Below are 23,022 nucleotides of genomic sequence, written 5' to 3'. Positions count from 1 at the left end.
CGGAGTCCAGTTGTTCATAGTGTTAAGCAAGAAAAAGTTGTTACATTTATCATGTTACTTTTGTTTGGATTTTTTTTTTTTCTAATTATTTTTCTTAATGCTATTTTAAAAAGTAAATTTTGCTATGTTTGCGTTCTCTTACAGCTCCCCTTTGAGGATGCTCAAAATCCTCCCATTCCTATGTGTATTAGTGGCCTTCAGACTTCCAGGCTGGTAGTCTAATCCATACTAGGGCCTTAGGGCTGAGACTGCAAAAATGAAAGTGATGCAGAACTCTGTGCTGAAGGGACAAATGTCTTCCTTGTCCTCGTCTGCTATATTAGTCAGACGGGGGGTGGGGCAAGACATGACGTTAGTTTCATGTATGTATGCAACACATCAGGCACTTTCTGCCATTTAATTAACTATATTTGCATTGCAGGTCTCATGGGCTTTCTTATAGGTCTGAATTTTAAATACTATAGGCCTAATTCACTGGCAGTCCCAAGACTGAATGGAAAGACAAGATAAATACACTAAAATAAAATGTCATCTGCTGAAATAGCTACACATATTTGATTGCCATTACCACTTCATTTCGCTGGTGCTCCAGAGTTTAGATACTCAGATATGCCTTGGAAATATGAGCTTCATACAGAAGAGCTTAACCCTTTTGTGCATTGGTCTCTTTTGCTTAATGAGGCTAGATGACTTTTTTGAAAATCATGGTTGTCAGTTAGCATAGCTTGATTGTTGCAGGAATCTTGCTGTCATTCACTCTGAAGGTTTGCTGGAGTTCCTGGACAACGTAAATGTAGTGAAGGTACCCGAGCCATGTAAACGAGCCTTCTGTACCTACATGAGCTTCAGGCAGAAAACAAATATTGATGCTGTACTGATGTAGATGATATATCACCGTAACTTTCAAGTACTGACACTGGTTAAATCACCGATAAATTTTTTCCAACCTGTGAAAGTGTACTGGGTTAAGTTCCTGAAGTCAGCTACTAAAGGTTGTTAACTGTACTTAAAAGAAAAAAACCCTATAGTTACTTGCTGTTTTTTACTTTTGTGAATACTGATCATACTCAGTCCTCCTCCTCCCACCCAAAACCTTAGCTTTCTAGCACATACTTTGCTTTCACTAAACATTAAAACCATCTCTGTTGGGTTTTTTTCCCTTCAGGTATTGTAGCATTCTTTTTTCTTCTATGTTTCAGTGTGTGATTATTAACATGTGATTGGAAGAATTTCTGTATGACTTAGTAAATATAGAATCTTTAAACTGGAAGGTTTAATTTGCATAATGAAACGGTTACAAAGAAGGTGTTTCCAAAGCTGTCTTGAGCTCACAGAAGTGTTGGACAACACCGTGATGGTGAGGGAGAAAAAAGGCATTTTTGGTTGAGAACATTCATGTTCCATGCACATGTAAATTATTTTTATTATAAATCATGTGTAACTGTGTTTTGAATGCCTGAGGAGTATGGTATCACCTTCAAGCAGGACATGGGAGAATAACTGTACCATTATGGTTCTTTCTGTTTTTTTCAAGGAGATTCCCCAAAAGGCCCTCATCCATCTGCAGGCATGAATGGAAATGTGCAGCATCCCACCAGCACCGGGCAGCAGCAGGTCTCTGCCATACCCTCTCCAAGTGCCAGCAAGCCTTGGCGCAGCAAATCCATGAATGTCAAACACAGTGCGACCTCTACCATGCTGTCTGTGAAGCAGCCTAGTCCCGCAACCTCCCCTACTCCATCTTCAGACAGGCTCAAGCCACCCCCTTCTGAAGGCGTGAAGCCCCCTTCATCTGGACAAAAATCTATGCTGGAAAAATTCAAGCTGGTTAATGCTAGGACTGCTCTGCGACCCCCTTTGTCACTGAGCTCAGGACCTAGTGACAGTGGAAGAGAGGATGATACCTTTTCAGAGTGTGGTGAAATGGATGTCTTAAGCACTGGGGTGAACAGCGGCGGCTCCACAAGTAGCAGTCCTAAAGTATCACCGAAGTTAACCCCTCCGAAAGCTGGAAGCAAAAATCTCAGCAATAAAAAGTCTTTGCTACAGCCAAAGGACAAAGAGGAAAAGAACAGGGACAAAAACAAAGTTTGCACTGAGAGAACAGTCAAGGAGGAGAAGGACCAGGTCACTGAAACATCTACAAAGAAGAGCTCAAAAATTGCAAGCTTAATCCCAAAGGGAAGCAAGACAGCAGCAGCCAAGAAGGAAAGTTTAATACCATCTTCCAGTGGGATCCCAAAACCTGGATCGAAGGTGCCAACAGCAAAGCAGAGTGCTTCATCCACGTGCACGGGAAGTAAGGAGGTTGAAAAACTGAGGACTACAAAAGGAAACCAGTCCCAATCAACACCAAAATCTCAACTTAGTGAGAAGGCTTCTCCTTCCTCTGGTTTTGCTTCTTCTGAAGGGAAAGAACCAAGCACAGCTCTCACCCCGGGGTCCTCCACGGCTCTGTCAGCCTCGATGGTTGCAAGCAGTGGCCAAGGCACGGGAAATGGTGTTGTCCAGCTTCCTCAGCAACAGCAATACAGTCACCCCAACACTGCCACAGTAGCCCCTTTCATTTATAGGTAAGGTCACGGGGGGAAATTTGTGTTGTGTTACCACTTAGGAAAGAGAGCTAAAGCAAGTGGAGTAATTGTGAATCACACTGTTATGCTTCTTGTCTCACAGTTTCTATCACTGCATCATGCACATGTTTTCCTAATGTTATTTTTAAATTTATGTTACTGTATGAACAATTTCTTCCAAGAACTCTTGAGTCTCTACCTTGTACAAAAGCAATCCCCTGCAAATATTTGCCATTTAAAATTCAGGATCTTTTGATTAGAAATACAAATCACATGATGCATTCCCTGTACTGCTTTTGAAAGGTCACGGCTGAGTCTGATTTCTAGTGCGAATATTCCTGTTTGCATTTTAAGAACCTCAACATTTATCTGCTGATATTCAATAATATTTGCTTAAAATATGCTGCTCTCTTTAAAAATCCTAAAATAAACTACTGATCTTTCAGAGTATGAAATAGCACTATTTAGTATTAGTGGAAAAACCATACACAAACTTTTGCAAATATTCAAAAATATTTCAATGTATTGGGCAGAGAGAAAAGGTTGCTGTTTGCAGGTCCTTTTTCTGTTTAGTTTTATACGTGAACTAGGTATAGATTAGCTCCATGGAGACAGTTATATTGTACAGGTTATACAAACTCTTCTGATGGCCAGTGCTCTGGAATAGATGAATGAACAGTTAAATGCATCCACCTTTGGCTGAATTTATTTTGCTATTTGATAGAGCAACTGAAGAGAAGCTGGGAGTTTTCATTGTCGTACAGCTCAGAAGACAGAGTAAGTGTGGAAAGACTGGCAGGCCAGTTTGAGTAATGATTTCAGATGTCAGCTGTTGAAGGGCTTTAGCTACAGTTGTGGGTAAATTTAACATCTGATAAAATGACAAATACATTATCAAGCAAAATATACTGGCAGTGTTTGTTAGTGAGTAGTACTCTAGATAATCTTGGCTAAAGATTAAAGAGGTGCTGAAGTAGACTCTGAGGGAGTATATATATCATTACACACAACTAAACATAGCTTCAAACCCAATCTGGATGAGTGATAAACTGTTTAAGTTAATTATGAACAAAAGTAGTTCAGAAAAACGTATGGGAGGGGGAAAAGGCATAATCTAGGTTATATTTATTCTAATATGCAATGGGTAGCCTCTTGAGTTTCAATTATGTCTATCACTGAATGTGCTTAATATGCATGTTTCTTTATAACTGTCTGGAATAACCTCAGTGATGCAGACAAGTTGATGCATAAGATGGCCTACATATGCGTTAGGGTGCGTATATTAGGAGAGAGAAAAATAAGCTATGCTTTGCCTGCAGATGCATGTGCTATTTAATGGCAATTTTTTCCACATATCGATGGCATTCCATTGCATGATGGAGATATCTTATCATTCTTTTAAGCTTCATCATGAAGCAAAATATATTTTGAATTCTAAAGGGCGATGGAAGCATGCATCTTCCAGTAAAATTTGGTATTCATAATCACCTGTTTGCTTCAAACAAACAGCAAAGCAGACTGTATTTGATATCAAATCTCACATGAAAATCAAATTCTCAGAGCCGAGGTCTGATCTCAGAATGCCATGAACTCAGAGTAATAGACCGACATTGATGAGGTTACTTCAGTGTATGTGCCTCTGCAACTGAGAGCAGAATCTGACCCCAAAATACACAGTAACTACATTCCTTACCACTCGCAAGGGCTTTGTAATAGTACAGAATAATTTCATAAAATATAAATATAACCAAGGATAAAATATTGACATTTCCACAGTTAGCATATCTATTCTTGTGAACATGTGGCAATTGGAAGTGTGCATGAAGCTGAGGTACTGTATTTACATTTTCTTGTTCTTAAACATAACTGTTTTCTGAGCAGTCGCCACAGTTTATACACAGAATTTTCAGGTGCGCTTCTTAGCTGCTAGAACGACTTTATAGATCATTGAGTTAACAAACAAGAATTATCATTCAGACTAACAAGTTTTTTTTTTTACAGCTGGAAGGAATATCTGGGCTCTGCGTTTGTACTGCTGTCCTTTAGAAAAATTTCAATATAATTTAGCAAAACTGCAGTGCATTTTCTCAACAATCCTGCAGAATACTGAAGTATCTGGCAGTGTACTGCTGTGATCAGTTTAGGCTCTTAGCACAAGGATAAGTGAATGAGTGCTTTTTCTGGTTCGTTGCTAATACTTGCAAATATCATGTATTTTGCAATGTTTGATTATCACCCAAGAGTCTATTTCAGTAGATTTGTGAGTAAACAGAAGTATTCCAAAGAGTTTCTTTGATGCTGGCATGTACTTTGTTTAAACAGGGAATGCAATGCTGTAATAGTTATCAACACTCATGTATTCAAGGAGTTGTGTATTTTTATTAATGGACAGTTAATAGAAAATACCGTTTCACTAGGAGGTTCTGAAATGGTATATTGCACTCTTCAGCTTTGCACTCTTGGTCCTTTATCCTATCTGATATCACATTGAATTTTTAAGCCTCTTAAACACTATGGCATGGAAATTCATATGGGACTACTACTCCTCTTCAAAGATTAGTAGCAACTAATCAAGTCAGAGTTGCATTTGAGATAAACTAAATGGGTATAATTTGAATTCTTCCATCCTCCTCAACAAGTGATTTTTTTATTTTCAAATGCAGTTGTGAATGTGTTATTTACAGCCCGTTATGTGTTCCCTCTGGAGTTGACTGTAGGGTCCAACTGATATAAGAAAGGCTGAAGCAGATGTGATTTAGTTGCCAGAAAGCTTGATAAGAAAGATACAGCAGAAAAAACAAAATGAGGGTGTATGAGAAGTTATAATTGTTTAAAGTATACCAGCCGCTACTTTAAATCATGCATTCTTCTACACAGACAGAATTGGAGGAAGATGGAAATTGTGCTGCCTGCCAGAGTCCCCTTAGGCTTCTGTTGAAATTGGCCATTGTTATCTGCCTAGTGGTGTTTAAATTTCAGGTGGAGAAGAGCAACACAGAAATTTAGTGCTTGCTAGGTTACAGTGAAAACAGGGAAAAAAAGGTATTAATGAAAAGAAAAAAAAAGTCCGAATCTTTCTCCTAAAACCTTAGCAGGAAAATAACAGGTTAATTGTTCAGTATTTGGAGTTCTTAGCTTTCCTACACGTTGCTCAAAAGTGTAACAGAACCTGTAATTGCAAACATTTTCTTGCACAAAGAAGAGCCTGTTGTATGCAATCATTGCTTTATTTTTCGTAAGCCAGATTGTGTAAGTTTGCATTATTTCCATAAAATGGGAAACATAACAGTCCCAGGAGTAACACAAATATCACCTCACACCATGGGCCAAATCCTTAGCTGACGTAAATCATTATAACCCTACATGAAGTATGTGACATTGACAATTAACATCTGCTGCTAATTTTCTCAAACACCAAAGGAATATTTTAATAGAATGTTGAGTTGTAACTGGGTGCATGTACTGCAGTTTTATTTTATTGACTCTTCCAGTAACCAGTGCAGGAGCCTAGCAGGTCTCTTTTCCATGGCTGGAATATAGAATCTGAAGTGCTCAAATCCCGGGGCTGCGGTGCTCAGGGATTGCTTATTGCCTGAAATATTGGAAGTATAGAAACTACCACAGAGAATTAGCTGACCACTCATCATCCTGAGCTCTACTTCTATGTTGTGCATTGCTTAAATTTCAATTCTTCAGCTAAGTTTTTAGTTTAATGATAGCGACATCTGGAAGAAGTTTCAGCACTGTCTGAATTGAGACCTTGCAGAGATATTCTTTCAGTGTCAATGCTGGACTACAAAAAACAGTTTGGCACTCCTTTTGTCCCTGAAGAATAAGAAACTGGTGATTTCAGCTACCTAATAGGTTGTTGTAGAGAAGATGGGGTCAGACTTTTCTCTGAATTGCAAAGTGAAAGGGTAAGAAGTAACAGATGCAAGTTACAGCAGGGGAGATGCTGATTAAAAGTTAGAAAAAAATACGTCTTACCCTGAGGGTGGTGAAACACTGGAGCAGGCTGCTAAGAGAGATTGTGGAAGCTCTGTCCTCAGATGTGTTTGAGACCCAACCAAATGAGACCCTGAACAACTTAATGTAACCAGACCTGCTTTGAGCAGGTCATTAGACTAGATGACATCTAGAGCATCTTTCTGATCTAAGTTACTTTATGATTCTGTGAGGACTGAAGTGTTCACTAGATAGAGGCAGAGAAAGGAAATACCAGTATAATAAGTAATGTGTTCCTAGGTACTAAAATCTTCTTTCTATCTCCTTTCCTATATGGTGATTGAAACAATTCTATTACTAGACCATAGTTTCAAGGATGTATGGGAAGTGCAGAACAGTGACAGATGGAATGGAGGAAATAATTTGGTTGCACCTCTGGAGGCACAGTGAAATTCAATTCCAGCTGCCTGTTCAGGATGTTCTTGTACTGGCTTTGGGAAAAAAAATAGACTATTCTTCAAGGAACCTGCAAACACAGCATCTGCAGGGTTTGTTGAAGCCATATTTGCATCCAGTTTTAATGACCAGAAGCTACTTCTGGTAGTTAAAATTTTCAGGGAAAACCATGCTATCAGTTAATTGTGTTTGTTATTAGATGGTCCGGTAAACATTCTGCAACTCTTTCTTTAAGAACGTGATGATTCAAAGTTATACTGCATTGCTTTATTGGTTTCCGTTGTTTACATTACTGTTGTGAAACAAGAGATACCACCAACATTTTGCAATTGCAGGTAGCGCTAAACATGACCACTTACGAGTTTTACTTTGAACAAAAACAGTGTTTAGAAAAATCCCCCTTTTTTTCTCATGCTTGATTCTCAAGTAATTGTGCAAGAAATTTTTCCAGTGTAGAGATGTTGCCCTAAAAGATGGGAAGAAGGATTGTAAGTGAAGAAATCATTATAAACACATACTTGATTAAACCTGACTTGAAACACTAGCTTGATAATTCAGTTGCTTGCTGTTTACAATCTGAAGTTATGCGTTTCAGTTGCCATACAGACAAGTGTGGCCTTACTCCTTTGACTAAATAATCAGTAAAATGTAGGATAAAAGACCAAAAAGGGTATTCTGTTCAGTCTTCCATCACTGACAATAATATTAACCCTTTCATAAACCAACCACGTTTTATTTTAAACTATTTAATCCCCACTACTCCAATGAGAAGGTTCTTTCATATCATTATTGGAAATTGTTTACAACCCACATGACAAGATTGCATACATTCATTACTTTCTTAATATCATCCTTTAACTTGTTTGCCCTGTGTTTGATCACTCTTTTTAAATATGTAAGGGAATAATCCATCCCCTGCCTTTTCTTTTGCAAGGCTAAATCATCTCTTTTCTCTCAGAAGGGTTTCTTCCCTGTAAACATGGTTGTAGCCCTCCCCTGCAGCTGTTCCCAATTTAACTCACACGTCTTAAACATGGGTGATCAAACTGCTGATATTCCAGATGTGGCCCTGCCAGTCTGTTACACTGACAGTGATACACATTCAAGACAGTTGCACCTCAGAGAGATGTTGGAAAAAAACCCCAGCACATTCATCTGATGTCTTTTGGAATGTCGAGTAAAAACCAAACAGATCTTTGATGTTATCTGTGTTTATCAAAGATTGGCTATTTCATTAGAGACAGGAAATGACTGACTGTGTTAAAGACAGCTTATTAAGTAGTGTTCGAGATTCTCTTCTTAATTACTCCTGTACAGGCTCATTTTAATCAAACTGAATGAGCTGTGCAGGTGTGATTAAGGACACGCTTTGTCCCATTAAGTGAGTCTGATGCTCTTACGAATATGTAGCATGTAACTCAGTGGGTTGGGGATAAATGTATTCTCTGATTGCTATGATTAAAACAGAAAACAGATTGTCCTGTTTTCATGACAGTTGCCTAAATTAATCTGTGCTGCAGATGCACAGCACTGGAGGAAATATCACTGGGGTTGCTTTGACTAAACTGAAATTCTTTCCACTTTCCTTGATATCAAGAGAGATGCAAGAATTTCAGTTTTTTCAAGGCAAGGCAACGGTCTGTGAATAGGTAGGGGATAGAAGGACGTTCATTAAGTCTAATGTGTAAGGTTAATGAGAAGATCTTTTAATTTGCTGTTTCCTTTCCTTGAGCTTAATATGTGCTGTGGTCCTGCTGAGATCAGTTGAGTCATTCATAGGATTAATATGTCCCACAGAAAGAAGTAAAAGCCAGAAGTATAGGGGAAAACAAACCTCATAATTTCACCTTTTTTTTAAATTAGAATGCTTGAGCTAAGCAAAGAGGTATCTGCTTGCTTGCTCCAATGTATCAAAACCTGTGACAGGCCTAGAACAAAGGGACTTGAAGTTTTAGGCACCCAGTCTATACCTGCACCTCCTTGCTCCCCAGGAGCTGAGGCTCCTATGTGATTTTGCTTGGAAGTCTTTCACCCCTAGACTATTCTCAGCCCATCTGGACTAAGCTTGACTCCAGAAAAAAAGCAGGGACTTGGCCATCATACACCAAAACAGCAGGGCTGCTGTAGAAGTGCTGGCAGTTGGCAACCCAGTGGAGACCTGGTGGGAGAAAAGCTGTCAATCAGAGCCCCGTCCCCAGGTTCCTCCTTGTGTGCCTTAATCACAGCTGTCAAAGGTCTAGGCAGCTGACTTTTGGCCCATCACTTCCACAATAAATAACCAGTTTTCTCAAGTAAGCAGAACTTAGACTGCTACAAAATCCATAGTCCTGTGTGGGATTTCTGTTGTTGCCTCAAATAGTTAGAATCATTGTAATTTGTACCAAATTAAACGTAAGATTGCTGAATGAAGTCAGTGTAGCAGCTTATTTTTTTGTTTTGGTAGCAAATCACATTTATTTTATGTTATATTTAAACTTTCAGGTTTCAGGTGAGATAAACCCAACAGTTCACGCTTCTTAGATCCGTTATTTCAGGCAGCCTATGAAATTGAGCAAACTGCATCATATTTACATTTTGTTTGTGCGTCCATGGTTTTTCTACAAATTAAATCAAACACTTTAAAATTATTAGTGTTATATCATCTTAGCTATTCATTATTTTTAAGTTTTAGATTCTAATTCTATTTTAAGTTTCACAAACTGAATTCTGTGCTGCAATTAATCCCACCTATCTGATTTTAAAACTGGGAAAGGAAATCTTTGCAAGTGACTCTTCTCACAGTGTTTTTCAACTTACCTTCCTAGTTATAGCTGCATCAGATTTTTGAAAATGGAAAACCAGCCAACAAAATGTTGAAAAATGAAAATGTGCTTTAACTGGTATTTAGTATATCTCTAAAAGTCTTGGTGTGACCTGGGCAAGCGAAGTTATGAACAAGTGAAAACTTGTATTCATTGTTGTTTTAAGTAAACAGATGCACTTAGGCTGAAATTTGCTTAGTTGCTGTAAGTCGCTCCTTACTTGTTTCTACCCTTGGAGGGAGATCCAACTCTTTTAACATAAGTATGTGTTCCCATACAGTTAATAATGAGATCTGTTTTGGTCTGTATTGACTTTACAGGCAGCAGTCACTGCCAGAGGGCGATCTAGATCATTGAATTTCAGTTTTACCTGTCCCTATTCACTGGATGAAGAATCAGTGCAAATGTTGGGTACTGGTGACCAATGGTGGTCCAGACCACTTAGTCCTTTTTTGATGACAGATGTCAGTCGATACAAACAGAAATGGATCTTTTCTATCCTCTCTTAGAAGATAGCTTACATATAAGGCTCTTGGTCACTCAGGGAAGGGTTTGCATCACCCTTCTGTGTTGTTGCAGTGATTGATGATTGAACAGTTGTATGATCAGGAATGCAATGCCATACGGTCAGAAAGATCTCTTTTTGTTTCTAACCAGAGACAGACGGAGATGTAAACTCCGTATACATTTTGTGGACAATGCTAAGAATACTTGAACTGCACCCACCTGGCAAGGCGCTCTTCCTACAAGACCAAAAGCAATCTACTCTTTTTCCAGTGTTCCTCTTAAATTCCAGCCTCACTCTGCTTCCAGCCCTGGCAGTTCTGTGATATGGGTTTGGCAAAGAGACTGCAGACACTTCAATTACCTTTGCTACTATTATAAGTGCCTTTTTCTGAGATTTTTTTTTGGGCTGATAGTTTGCCCTGGACTGATCCAGCACTAAGCCTCAGCACTAAACCCAGAAGGAATACTCATAAACATTCATGGCCTCTCAAAATGGCTTTCAGTGAAAGCACACATACCTCATTCATTTTCATGATTTGAAGCAATACGGAAAAGCAGGTGGGACTGTGGAATTTTTATATTTGTTCATTGTGGAGAGATAGAGTAGGTGTTTTGTTACTTAAGACGCTGTCCTCAAGCACCATATGTTACATTATATTCAAGGTCAGTAGGACATAGCCCTGCAACACTTGTTGAGCTTGCATTTCCAGTAGTGTGTGACAGAAAGAAAAGCTACATAAGAACAAACCCCAGTTTTTTATAGAGCAGTTGTCCATTTCCAGCATCCCAAAAGTACAGAAAGTGATAAGACAGTGCATCAAATCAGACATCATTTGCATTTCTATTTCTATGTAAGTAGAGGCAGAGTTGAGTGATTCTAATCAATGGAGTCCACCATGACAGTACTTGTTGTGTGTTCAGATATCTGCTCCCTCAGTTACTGAAATGAATTACTGAGCAAATCCATTCAGTAAGTAACTCTGAAGAAAATGTTAACTGGAAAGTTATTTCATAAAATAAGTTGCCATAAAATTATTTTGAAAGATAAGTCATTCTTGTATCAGTGACATTTATAAAATATGCATTCATCACACAGTTAAATATTTGTGTTTACAGTTTAGTTGGTCATTGCAAACACTCTATGGTGAATTTTGAAAATTGAGCTATAAACATAACATTTTAAAATTAAGATATAACTATTTCACTAGTCTTTTAAGAGTCAGAAGACTGTGCTATTGATGTCAGGAAAGCTGGAAGAATTCAGACTCTAAGTGAAGACTTTTTTCCATTTTATTTCAAAAAGTGGCTAGTATATCTTTAGATGTATTCTTTTACTGTATACAAATGTGGTGCATGTTGCTATTTAATGGCATCATAGTTCAGCAGTTCCTGTGTAAACTAGTTGCTACAGCTGTTCCTTAAGACGCAGTAATTGTGTGATCTATTTTGCATTACAATCCATGTGCTCATGTATTTCTTGCTATTTACCATTATGCAACAGCAAATAAATGTGCTTAACAAAGGGTACCCATTATAATTTATCAATGATATCCACAGAAATATACTATCAAAGGAAATATAGGCTATCTGTTAGCAAGTTGATGGAAAAACTTGATTATCTCATTTCCCCAGAGTTATATAAGGTGCATTATCAAAAGAAGCTGCACATAGATTTAAATATCTGGGCCAGATTTCCATACCAGCCTTGCATAAGCTTCTTCCCACATGGCCTTTCTTGCTTAATATTTTAGCAATTACAAGTTTTCATTTCCCTTATATATATGTGCAGGGATGTGACTTAACCAATTTAAATGGATTCTGCCTATAACTGGTTGACAGCACTTGCAGAGAAAAAGCAAGGAGACAAAATGGCTCCAAATGTCCCAGCATTAACTGTGAGTTGTTCCTGAAGAGACAGAGAGAGCTCTTACCTGTTTGCAAATCAGTATAGCTGGAGTCAAACTAACACAGTAAGAATGTGACATTCATGGTATTTTCACCACATAGCGATATGATACTAGATGGAAATGCAAATTACATTTGTTTCCATTAATACATGAACGACAGATAATAATAATCTTCTTGCTTGATTTCAGAACTCTCTCAGAAAATGACAGTACCTCTTTACCACCTGCTGACTCCTGCACCAGTCCTACTAAAATGGATTTGTCATTCAGTAAGACTGCCAAACAGTGCCTAGAGGAGATATCTGGTGAGTAACAATAAGTCAGGAGAAGCTGTAACTTCTTTATTTACATCTGTGTCTTACCAGGAGTTTTGCGATGGGTTGAAATAATGCTTCTGACCTCTATTCATGAGTGGTATTAAGTATGCAGAAAATTTGGGTCGTGCATGGTTAGTGCTTCAAGTGCACAGTTCTCTTATCTGAACTGGCTCCTTCTGTTCAAATGTCTTTTTCATCATTTCAGAAACTTGTGCAGAAACTTGTGCAGAAACTGGGCTCTCACAAGCTAGGGTTTCAAGTCATTATTATTTTTCAGTCATACTGAACGTTCCAAGAGGAGCAGTGGAAAGCTGACTTCAGAATGTTTGACACTGTTGCGTTTAAAGATCATCAAATTTAATCCTAACACCTGAACTGAGACATAAATTACATAAGATATATTTTGTCCTTATAAATGAATCTAAATTCAGAAAATGAACAAGTCCTTACTATTGTACGTGACTTTTAAGCTGCTGCTAAAGCCTAGCTGCTAAAAGTTGTTTTCTGGAATTCCTTGTATACCTGGAGTAAAGTCCTTATTAGGTTACAAATGTGAAAGGATTTTTTTTTTTTTTTTAAATCATATTCGAATGATATCTTTGAAGTCAGCAGAGCCATGCTGATTTACATTAGCCTGCGATCTGGCCATAACTCTGTCTATGGATGCAAAGTGCGTCACAGCTGTCTTCCTCAATCAGGACCAAATTGAACTGCAGGATTGTGTGGGACTACTTTCAAAAGGACTCTTTGCCAGAGCTGTTTTGTTGGGGTTTTGATTGAGTTTTCTTTTCTTTTTTTTTTTTTTTTTTGGTTGTTCTTGTTCTTGTTTCAGTTTGTTTTTTAATTATTATTAGCATTATTATCATCCTTACTCTTATTGTCATTTTTTATGCAAATAAAAGGTGAAATCCTGTCCTGCTGTGTTCCCCTGTAGTTCTGCTCTTTTACTCCAAGTTTTTAACATTCAAATAGATTTATAGCCAGGCATGTGGTTCTTCTTACACAGGCTATAACTCAAAGCACTAATTTGACATATCAGTCTAAAATTATCTCTGCACCAGAAGGGAAATCAGATGCCCAAGCTTTGTGGGACTGCCTTGGCATTTTGCTGACTCATACTGAAGCTGAGGTTTTGCCTGGTTTGTCTCAGTCCGTTTGGAAGTTTTCTGAGTTTACCATGCCTTATTTGCACAGCCAGCTTTTGTGATAAATATGTCACCATGAAACATGGTGAAATTTTCCCTGGAGGTGACGCATGCCTGTTAAAATAAAAATTATTTTTGATTATGCTAGAAACCAGATTCATTGGTCTTGCATGTATAAAGCGTATAATTGAAACACTTACAGAAATCAAATGATGCTTCAAGGACTTATCCGTAGAGATGCTAAAAAAAAAAAAATTATATTGATTCAGTACCTGCTGAAATGATCAAATGGGACATCATGTCTCCTGGCCTTTTATTGTTCTGAACAGAAATGGAACAACATCAAAAAGAAGAAAATAGCATAAAGGGCAGTAGACATCAGAGATGTTTCTAATCGGATTTTTCAGACTCTGTCATTAGAAGTTGACTGACATAACAGGCAGGAAAGCAGAACTACTGGGAAAATGTGGTCAATAGTATATTGTATATGGAGAAAAATAGTTGTGTGTCACCCATAATTGACTGTTGGCAGGAAAAAGAATGAATGGATCAAGTACTACATTTGCTGAATAAATATTTGCCTACATTTGGTGATCTGTCACCAGGTCATTGGTGATTCTGTCACTGGTGAACCTGCATGGAAAAAAACCTCATGTGATGGCTGTTCAGGGAAGTATTCCATGATGGATTAGCCTTGAGGAAGGACATTATATTACTTAGGAGCATCTTTACTCTGGTATGATCAAGGGATTATACCAGTACTAGCAAGGAAATATGCAAAGGTTATTTCCTTGATCTGGTCACTTATATTCAGGGTGTCAAGAGATGATTCCAGAGTTTCTTCCACTTTGATATTACTTTTTTTCCTGAAATCTTCCACTACGACTATGGATGGGCATCATCTTTGTATTATCTTAAGATTCTTTTGCAACTTGGTAGCCAGACACACTAGCACAATGTATTGGTATGTAGTAAGGATCAATAAGGGTCATGCAAGGGTCTGAGCATCTGTGGAAATCACTGAACAGCTTGTAGGAGTGTGTCCGTAAAGTGCTGTCCCACCAGTATTGTTTCTGCTTCATTAGCCTGTATTATTTTTACAGTGCCAAATATTTACAACTAAGGCAAATGTGCTCAGGACTAAGATGTCATAGCCTAAATCATTGTGTAAGCTGTTTCTCTACTTTCAGAATATTTACACACTTGTGTTTGTTATTGCCTCTTGGCTGAAGATTACTGTTCCCATAAACAGCCAAGCAGATCATATCAGAGCTCCTAATCCACTTCAGGGCAAAACCAGCCAATCAAACTAATGCTGTAAGCATGGCTGGTTCAAGACTTCTCCATGATATAGGCAAAACTTGGATGTGGAAAAAATAATTGTAAAAATATTTAGGAGTGGTAGGTCAGGCACCATTCTCCTTGCGTGATTCAGGATACCAAAACTAAGCTAATTTCATTGCTCGAGTGGTGGATGGTCATGGCTCTGTTTTCTGTGGCCAGCCAGGCGGTTCACATCCCTTTGCCACTGTTCCACTGTCTCAACACCAGTGATGGGCAAGTAGGGAGAGAGAGCAAGAAGCTGTAGGGGTAGTTTCCAGCTCTCCCCTGCTCTGTCTTCCTCCATGTTTCTAAGGGAGATGGTTACCTTTAAAACCTCTCCTTCCTTCCAGCTCAGAGCTGGTGAAAGGATGGGGCAAAGTCAGAGCACAAGCCGCTTGTTTCCTGTCCACTACTCTGAAAGTGATCACTTGTTTTCAATTGCACAGCCATGAAGGGAGGATGGAAGGCAAGGGAGATGGCAAGGCTGGTGTAGCTGTAGCCCCAGAAGTGCAGCCCTGATAAACTGAACAACCTCTTATTTTAAACCGTCCCCGTAAATATGCTGCCCGAGGTAATTTCCTACATGGCTTATGCCTAAAGCCAATTCTGTCTCTTGGTAGAGCTACTGTAAATCTGGGTTTCTTCACTGCTCCTCCATCTCTGCTGGGAATTTGATCCAGATGTGATCTGAAGTGCTTCAGACTTTTTTCCTACTTTTTTTTTTCCCTCTGAGTATTCCACAGCTCAGCTAGAGCAGTCCCAGATGTTTCCACAGTGCACATGCAGATCAGCAGTACAGCATATGCACAGTAGTTGTAAGGCTCCCTGCACACCTTGTATCTGCTCTGTGTGCATGGTGCCAGTGATCCTCACCCACGCGCTGAACGAGTTCCATTTGTAGGCACAAGTCACCTGCACAGTAGTTTTGGTGTGTTCTGCATATGGTAGACTCATGGCACATCTGGCATACAGATGTGTAGACTTCTCTCCAAGAAATCCCTAGACAGATATTTGGGAGTCCAAAATAAGGACCAGTTCTGCTGTCATGTATGAACACTCTTTCTTGCATGTACTTTATGTACCAGTTGCCTCAACAAGACCACTCAGTATCACCAGTTGCCTCAACAAGACTACTCAGTATCTCTGTTTCAGCAAAACCAGAGTATAGCTTTAAAGACAGGATTCTAAAATGAGGATGAAAAGGCTAATAAAGTAATCCAGTTTGGTTCTTGTGTTTAATGGTATGATTAGCCACAAGTCGTTCAGACTTTCTTACCCAGTCTTTCTACTTGTAGTAGCTCTCTGCTGTCTCTCTCTGCTACAAGTTTATTGAGGAAATATGTCACTAAGTTAATTATTTAATAATCCATTGTAAACTGTACATGTCAGCAGCTACAAAGTATCTTATTAAATCAGTGATAGCGTTTGGCTTTAACAAGTGTTTGCATGTTCAAAGAGCTTAATGCAAAGTGATTAAATAATTATTCATTAATTTACAAATATTGAATAATTATAAAAAATCTGAGGGGTGAAGCAGAAATGAAAGAGTAATTTTAAGAGTTATAGGCCAATATAAGTGGCAGGATTCACATAAAAACATTGAATTTTCAAGCTTTTATGTTTACTGTGCTTTATTTTTTTCTCTGGACAAACCAGTTAATAGGTGTACAAATAGTTTACAAATATATTTTTTTAACTATGCTTAGCTGAAAAGATTCATAATCTTATGCATTTGGAGATCTATTACATAATTCATTTGTAAGGCTCCAGATTATGCACTGAGACTTCAAAGAAAGTCTTATCTGACAGCAAAATTTGTCCCTAGATTATTAGTTCTTAAAATATTTTTTGTAATTTCTTTTGTGAAAGAGACAGTAAAAATAAGGTAATATGTTAGGCTGACTGTGATGGGTTGGGGAAGTTCCCTGTGCTGTTCTTGATTTAAACATGTTCCTGTGTGGTGGGTGGGGAATACATTTAATTGCAAGGTAGCTGAGGAATAATGTGTTGTCATGACATTGGCTGTCCTCTGGTCTCCTATACTATATCTTCTTAGTTTAGAAAGATGTATTTGCTTGTTGCTGTGTTTTATCATCTTAAAATGGAGAGATGAGCTTTACAAAAGCATTTTTCAATAAATAAACCTGAGAATTTCCCACATTGCAATTTTATATTTTGTTGAATGACACCCTGCAGAGAGATGTGGTAAAGCAGAAGGATAAATTTAGTGTTCTTTCTGCTGAGCACTTGAATGTACATGGGTATCTACTGTACCTAAGGATGATCATGATTAGCCTGTCTACCAAGAGAAGCAATGGGATTAATGAGAGAAAAGTTCATATATCCTTGTAATTAAGGGCTCTAGTATAGTGTTTGTACACACAAAGTCTGCATGAAGCTTCTGTGATTAGCCTCAGTACCTCTGTATCCCAGTATTTGACTCGTGTTTTTCATGTATGTAGGAAAGCAAATGAGACAGGTGGATGCTGTAGCTCCCAGCTACCCTCATGTGGCTCCCACACAGTTCAGGTGTCATTCCCTTGCATGGATGATGGTCTGTGACCTGTGTCCTGCTGGAGCTGGGCTGCAATGAATAACTCAGGCAGGCGAAGAAACAGGTCAGCAGAGACACTGAGACCCACTGGGTTGCCCAGGACCCAGCTGTACCCCTACAGAGACCCTTCCAGCCTGAAGTGGTGCAGTACCTATTGCCAACACCATACATGAGGTTTGGCATTGCTTACTGGGTGAAGGCTTTTCATCCCCTGTTGTAAGTTTTTCTGCTCCCAGTTGGAAAGAGAACTAAATATACCCTGGCCAGTTCTGGCAGTCTTGTATTGGTCTATTCATGCTGGGAGCTGAGCAGCCATGCCATGCGTTGCTTCCCTACCAGAACAGTGCCTAGCACGAGGGGGCATCCCTGTCCACAGGGCTTACTGAGGCCAGATACAGCACTGCAGTAACGACTGCTACATGCAACCAGGCATGCACACTCTGAGCTTGCGGAGCAGGTCCATACCTGCCTACAGATGACCATGGAGGCAAGCTACTGACTAGCTGTTTGGGTATGAAAGAGCGGCGAGAGATTCATTCATTTATCTGGAGTATTGGGGAGGTGCTTTTTATGGTAGGAGAAGATGTTCCCTTGATCCCACCACACCGCAGCACCATGTAGGGCCAAATCATTGCCTTCCTACTAATTCAAAACACAGCAACTGAGACTACTGTACCAATTTGAGTATAAGTTGAGGTTTTAAAACCATTGAATGGGAAAAGAGTGAGATTGCCCTTCATTTTGAAACCTCCTCATTGTAAATACAGCCCTGTAAAGCCTTTCTAACAATGTCAGCATCTTCCTCAGCCACGCTGGACAGGCTGTTACAGCTGCATGGCGCTGGCAGTGTGTACCGGTGCAGGAGCATGCAGGGAGTGCTGGGTCTCTGCTTCCTCAGCTGGGGCCACGTTGGCACCTGCACGGGTGTGCTGGGCTCGGCTGCAGGTAGGCACCAGGATCTTCATAAAAACCTTTTAAGGGCCCACATGCCACTGCAACTGGCAGACCCTGGGAGTAAACTCAGCAGTCTTACCTTTCGTTTCCGTGCTGAAGAAGTGGCAGGCATTTCATGTTTGGGAAGATTTTGCTCAGTCTGCCAAAGCATTCTTGTCTCCTCTTGGACTTGGTGGGCTAGGTGGGGAAGGGAGTGGTATCTCCTCTTGTTGCAAGACCATGGTTTTTCTAGGAATGTGTCAGTGATTTAATATAGAAAACCGTCATTGCTTGAGATTACTGAATTTTTGTCTAGGCTAATTATGTGTTTATGAGGGTTACCTAGGAAAAAATGTACCCTTTCTTGAAAATTTCCAAGAAGTTTCCCCTATGTACTTTTTTCCTTATATATCTTGAAAAACTGTAAACTAAGCCAGCAAAAAGCAAGAAGTACACTGAGGCTTCTATTAACATCTGCTTTTTCATACAGGAAATTACAAAGTGTCTGTGACTCTTAGGGTGGCATTTTTAAAGGTTACTTCCCTGTCAGGGTTGCTCAGGTAGGGATTTGAGATGAGCATATTTTAATATGGACAAAAGCAGTATATTGTTATACAGCAGTTTTCATATTTGTAGATTTCTACATAATGTTTTATGAAATTAATTGCCCCTAGATAAAATGTTTCTGTTTAAAAAATTGGAATTAAATTAAGCTAGTTCTTTGTTCATCTGTTTTTTTATTTCTGGGACTAATACCTTTTTTTCTGTGAGAAAAGGCTTACATTTAAACATAAGTCTTTGTCTCTTGATACTGTATTTTAAAATAACATTTAGAACTGGTGAACTTAGTTCAGACATGATACTGAGTTGCTTTATAAAAAAAATACTATTCCATTAATAGATTTTCTCCAGAAGATTGTGAAACAATTATTTTATTACAGCTTTTTCATTCCATACTCTCACAGAGATGTGAACACGGTATATTTTAAGGAGAAAGAAATTAAATATTTCCTTTTATAAAATCACCTTACTGGGTAGGTAGTGGTGTGTTCCATTTTTCAGCTTCTTTATGATGCTAAATTACATTTTTTTTTCTTATTTAGAGCAGAAATTGCAAGACTGAAGGTCCATTTGCAAATCTGCTTTTAGCTTCCTGCGCAGGGAGTAGCAGTTATATTGAAGAAATAGTTCATCGCCCTTACCTTTTAGGGAGAAAAATAGGATTTGACTGTGAGCTAGGTCTGTTACTGTAGCATCCCATTCAGGTGAAGCTGTGTCTTGAAACCTGTGGCACCGTAAACTGGGCAGAGCCTTCTGTGTCTCCGGTTTAATTCACCGGGATGTTTGCTGCCATGGCAGCCAGCAGCATTCACTGCAGTAGCAGAGAAGAGTCATATATCTGGGAATGCAGGTTGAATACTAAAATGTAAGGAGGCTTGTGCAGAGCTTTGCTTCAGTGGTTAATTTTGGCTCTTTATTGAGCTCTGACGTGGAGGCTGTACTTGCAGTTCTGTGTCAGCCCATCTAAAGTGAAGAGCTGTGCGCTGGGATCAGTCATGATCTGGTGAGAGGGGGTGGAAAAGCCTGAGACAGCACTTGTGCCTACTTTGGATTTCAGAAGGCAGCAGCTGTAGACAGAGATGCAGGCCCACCGCTCCGATGGGACCGGTGATTGGATGGAGAGGGGAAAACACAGTTGGCTTTTGGGATTACTTCTGTGCTGGAGCAGAGTGTTTGATCAACTCTCTTCTGCTTGAGAGAAATCTAAGTGAAAATGACTGTAAGTACTGCAGATTAATGTGACGGGAGAGAAGTGGCTTAGCGGATACAGCAGCGTAATTTTAAAGAAAATGACTGTGCCTGTCTAGTCATTTACGGTCTGTAAACTGCATGTTTGAGCTGTGCTTTTCTTTGCGAGTGCAAGTATGTGCTACCTGGGATGTGCAGGGTCCGGTGCTGGAAGGATCACATCCCAGACCTTTCGGGCGAATTAAACTGCTGTCCATCTCAGAAATATGAAATCTAACTGAGCTGAAGCCCCAGCTGGAAAGATGCAGCGATCTGCTGAACTGTCAGTGTTTAAAGGCAAGGAGGTTAGAAGAGGGTGTGCTCGTCTTCAGAAGCAGAAGTCTCTAACTAATCTCACGCTCATCAGCGAAGGGGAGAAGAGGCGATACTCATACAGGGAGAACTGGTTTGGAAACGCCTCCAAGTCCAGCCAGAGTTACCATCAGCTGGAGGCAGAAGCTGGGTGCAGAGGCTCCCTTTCCAAGGCACTCTCACGGTCAGTGCACTCTCTCTGCCACTCCAGCCTCACCACACCCCAAGCATTTCAGGCGATACCACCTACTGGAAGCAGGACGTTCAGGAGGTCGGGGAACTGGCATACAGGTGGAGGCTTTCAGGTTAACAATGAGGAGACAGGAAAATCAGATGATGAAAATGCGTCCTGCACATCTCATTTCCCCAGCAGGAACTGGGCAGAGGAGGAGGAGGAAGGCTGCTTGCGTGAAGGGACTGCACACCTGGATGAGGATGTCATAATAACAATGCTAGGGGACCTAGAACAGGTCCTGTACACTGATATTTTAGGTAAGTTAACTTTGGTTTGACCTCAGAAAGGGCAAGACGAGACCCAAGTGCTAGCACATATCTGTATGGAGCAGAGTTTTGATCTTGACAGTCATTTCACAAGACAGAACTGGGTTTATTTGCAATAGTATGCAAAAATAAGGTCTTGCCATTTCTTCCTTGTTTGCTTACTCTTACCTCTAAAGTCTGTATGAAATGAAGACAAATGTCTAAATCACTTTTGATGGGTGCATGGGCAGCAACAGCCTGTGAATAACTGAGCATCATTTGCTGAGCTGTTTGAAGAAATAAGGTGAAACAATTAAGTACTATTCATTTACTCATAAATAATTTAATTTTAATGACACGTCCTCATGAATTTTAAAATTGAAATCATGAATCCAAGGTTTGGTTTAGATATAAAATGTCTTGGCCTACCTACAAAACTGTCCCTCCAATATTGTCTCCCCCTTGCTGATAATTTTACCCCTATATGTGGAACTGTGAGTGCCAGGGTTTCAGTTTCGTTTAAATAACCAATTTTATTATATCAGTGCATGCCAGTGAGCATTTGAAGTCCACGGCCATAGGTGCTTCAAAAGGCTTCTCTTTTACTGGCTTTACTTTTCATCTCTTAGCCCTTTATGACAGCGCTCAAAGTGTTCGTTTCCAAAGCTTTGTTCTTTAGCTAGTCAAATGGTTGAAGTGGCTGCTTGCATTTCCAAGGTTATGTAGCATGTGTCTAGCCTGGAGCTTCTTTGCTGGTGGATGTGTTAGCCCTGATTGTATTCAAACGTTCAGGATAAAAATTTTGCTATGTATGTAATGTAGAAAGCTATCAGCTCAAAATAACAAAGAAACAAGACTTCTCTTTTTATGCATATATTTTATTATTAGACTATACCACTATGTTAAAAGGGACTTCTAGAGGTTAGAGGCTTGTTAGCAATGGAAGCTGGGCTCTTCACCTGCCCCTGCTCCTCTTCAGCTCTGTGTCACTGAGCAAATGCCTGTTCTCTTGTGAGCCTCAGTTTCCCCACCTGCAAAGTAAAACTGGTTCTTTCCTTTGTGAATGGAGTTAATATCTAAGACTGGACAATTCTTTAGGGAGCTGCTTATTTGTAAATCCTTTTACGAAAGTCAGACAATTGATGGAATTATTATTCTCCCATTTATCTGCTTTGGGCTCTAATTACATGTGCAGAAGTACTGAAGTGATTATGAACAGTATTACTAATTGTGCAATTATGGTTGAGTTTCAGAAATGTGAATGTACAAGTCTAACCCAGGTATTTAGTGATTTCTGTAAAATGATTAGTTTGTTTTCCTGTGTATGTATGTCACACAGTGGGAGAAAATAATGTGTTCTCTAGAAAATTATTGAAGAAACCTGTAATGGTTCACTGTTTAGAGGGAAGAATTTGGGGACAATCTTTTGGAATATTCATGCTTGATATAAATGATGCAGCTACAACTGATCTGAGCAGATTATATTGCATGGGGTCAGTAAAATATTTGCATCAGACTTTCTTGTAAGAGGAACAGAATTTTGACAGAACGTTTCAGGGTACCCTGATGTTAGTCTTAGCCCAGTGCCTCCATGTATGAAATAGAATGGCTTTTCTTTAGCGTACAAACCAGAATCACTGGAGATAACAAGCCAGAGAGCATTTCTGACATGTTAGGTCATGCAAATACGGGTAGACTCTATGATGGCAGTGGGCCATAGTAATAAGCAACAAGGTGCCCAGGGGAGTCTGAGCCCCCTTTGAACCCATACAGTGTGCCCCAATCCTGCTGCCATAAGCACCGTAGTGTCTCTTCTAGCAGTCACAATACAGAAGGAGGCTTGATGTAGATGGGGCACCACCATGCTGCCCTGGAAACGCAGGTAATGTCAGATGCAAGTTAAGTCTGAGGATTTTACACTCAGTGCAGAAAATTTCTCAGTCATGTTCAATTGTTTGTACTTTATGACTTATTAATCCAT

At 39.5% G+C, this 23,022-nt stretch overlaps 1 protein-coding gene across 7 annotated transcripts in view; it reads left to right on the top strand.

The window, feature by feature from the left end:
* NAV3 (neuron navigator 3) overlaps positions 1–23,022 on the top strand; it is a 414,628-nt gene that overhangs the window by 275,610 nt on the left and 115,996 nt on the right. For all 7 annotated transcript variants that reach the window (XM_055807946.1, XM_055807944.1, XM_055807943.1 and 4 more), the window contains 2 exons: positions 1,535–2,573; positions 12,379–12,494. In XM_055807946.1, the coding sequence (XP_055663921.1) occupies positions 1,535–2,573; positions 12,379–12,494 (1,155 nt within the window). The remainder of the gene's footprint in view (positions 1–1,534; positions 2,574–12,378; positions 12,495–23,022) is intronic.

Source organism: Falco peregrinus, chromosome 6 (genome assembly GCF_023634155.1).
Source record: "Falco peregrinus isolate bFalPer1 chromosome 6, bFalPer1.pri, whole genome shotgun sequence".
Taxonomy (NCBI): Eukaryota; Metazoa; Chordata; class Aves; order Falconiformes; family Falconidae; genus Falco; species Falco peregrinus.
The sequence above is the reverse complement of the archived record's forward strand: the minus strand, read 5'-3'. Positions and strand labels throughout refer to the sequence as shown.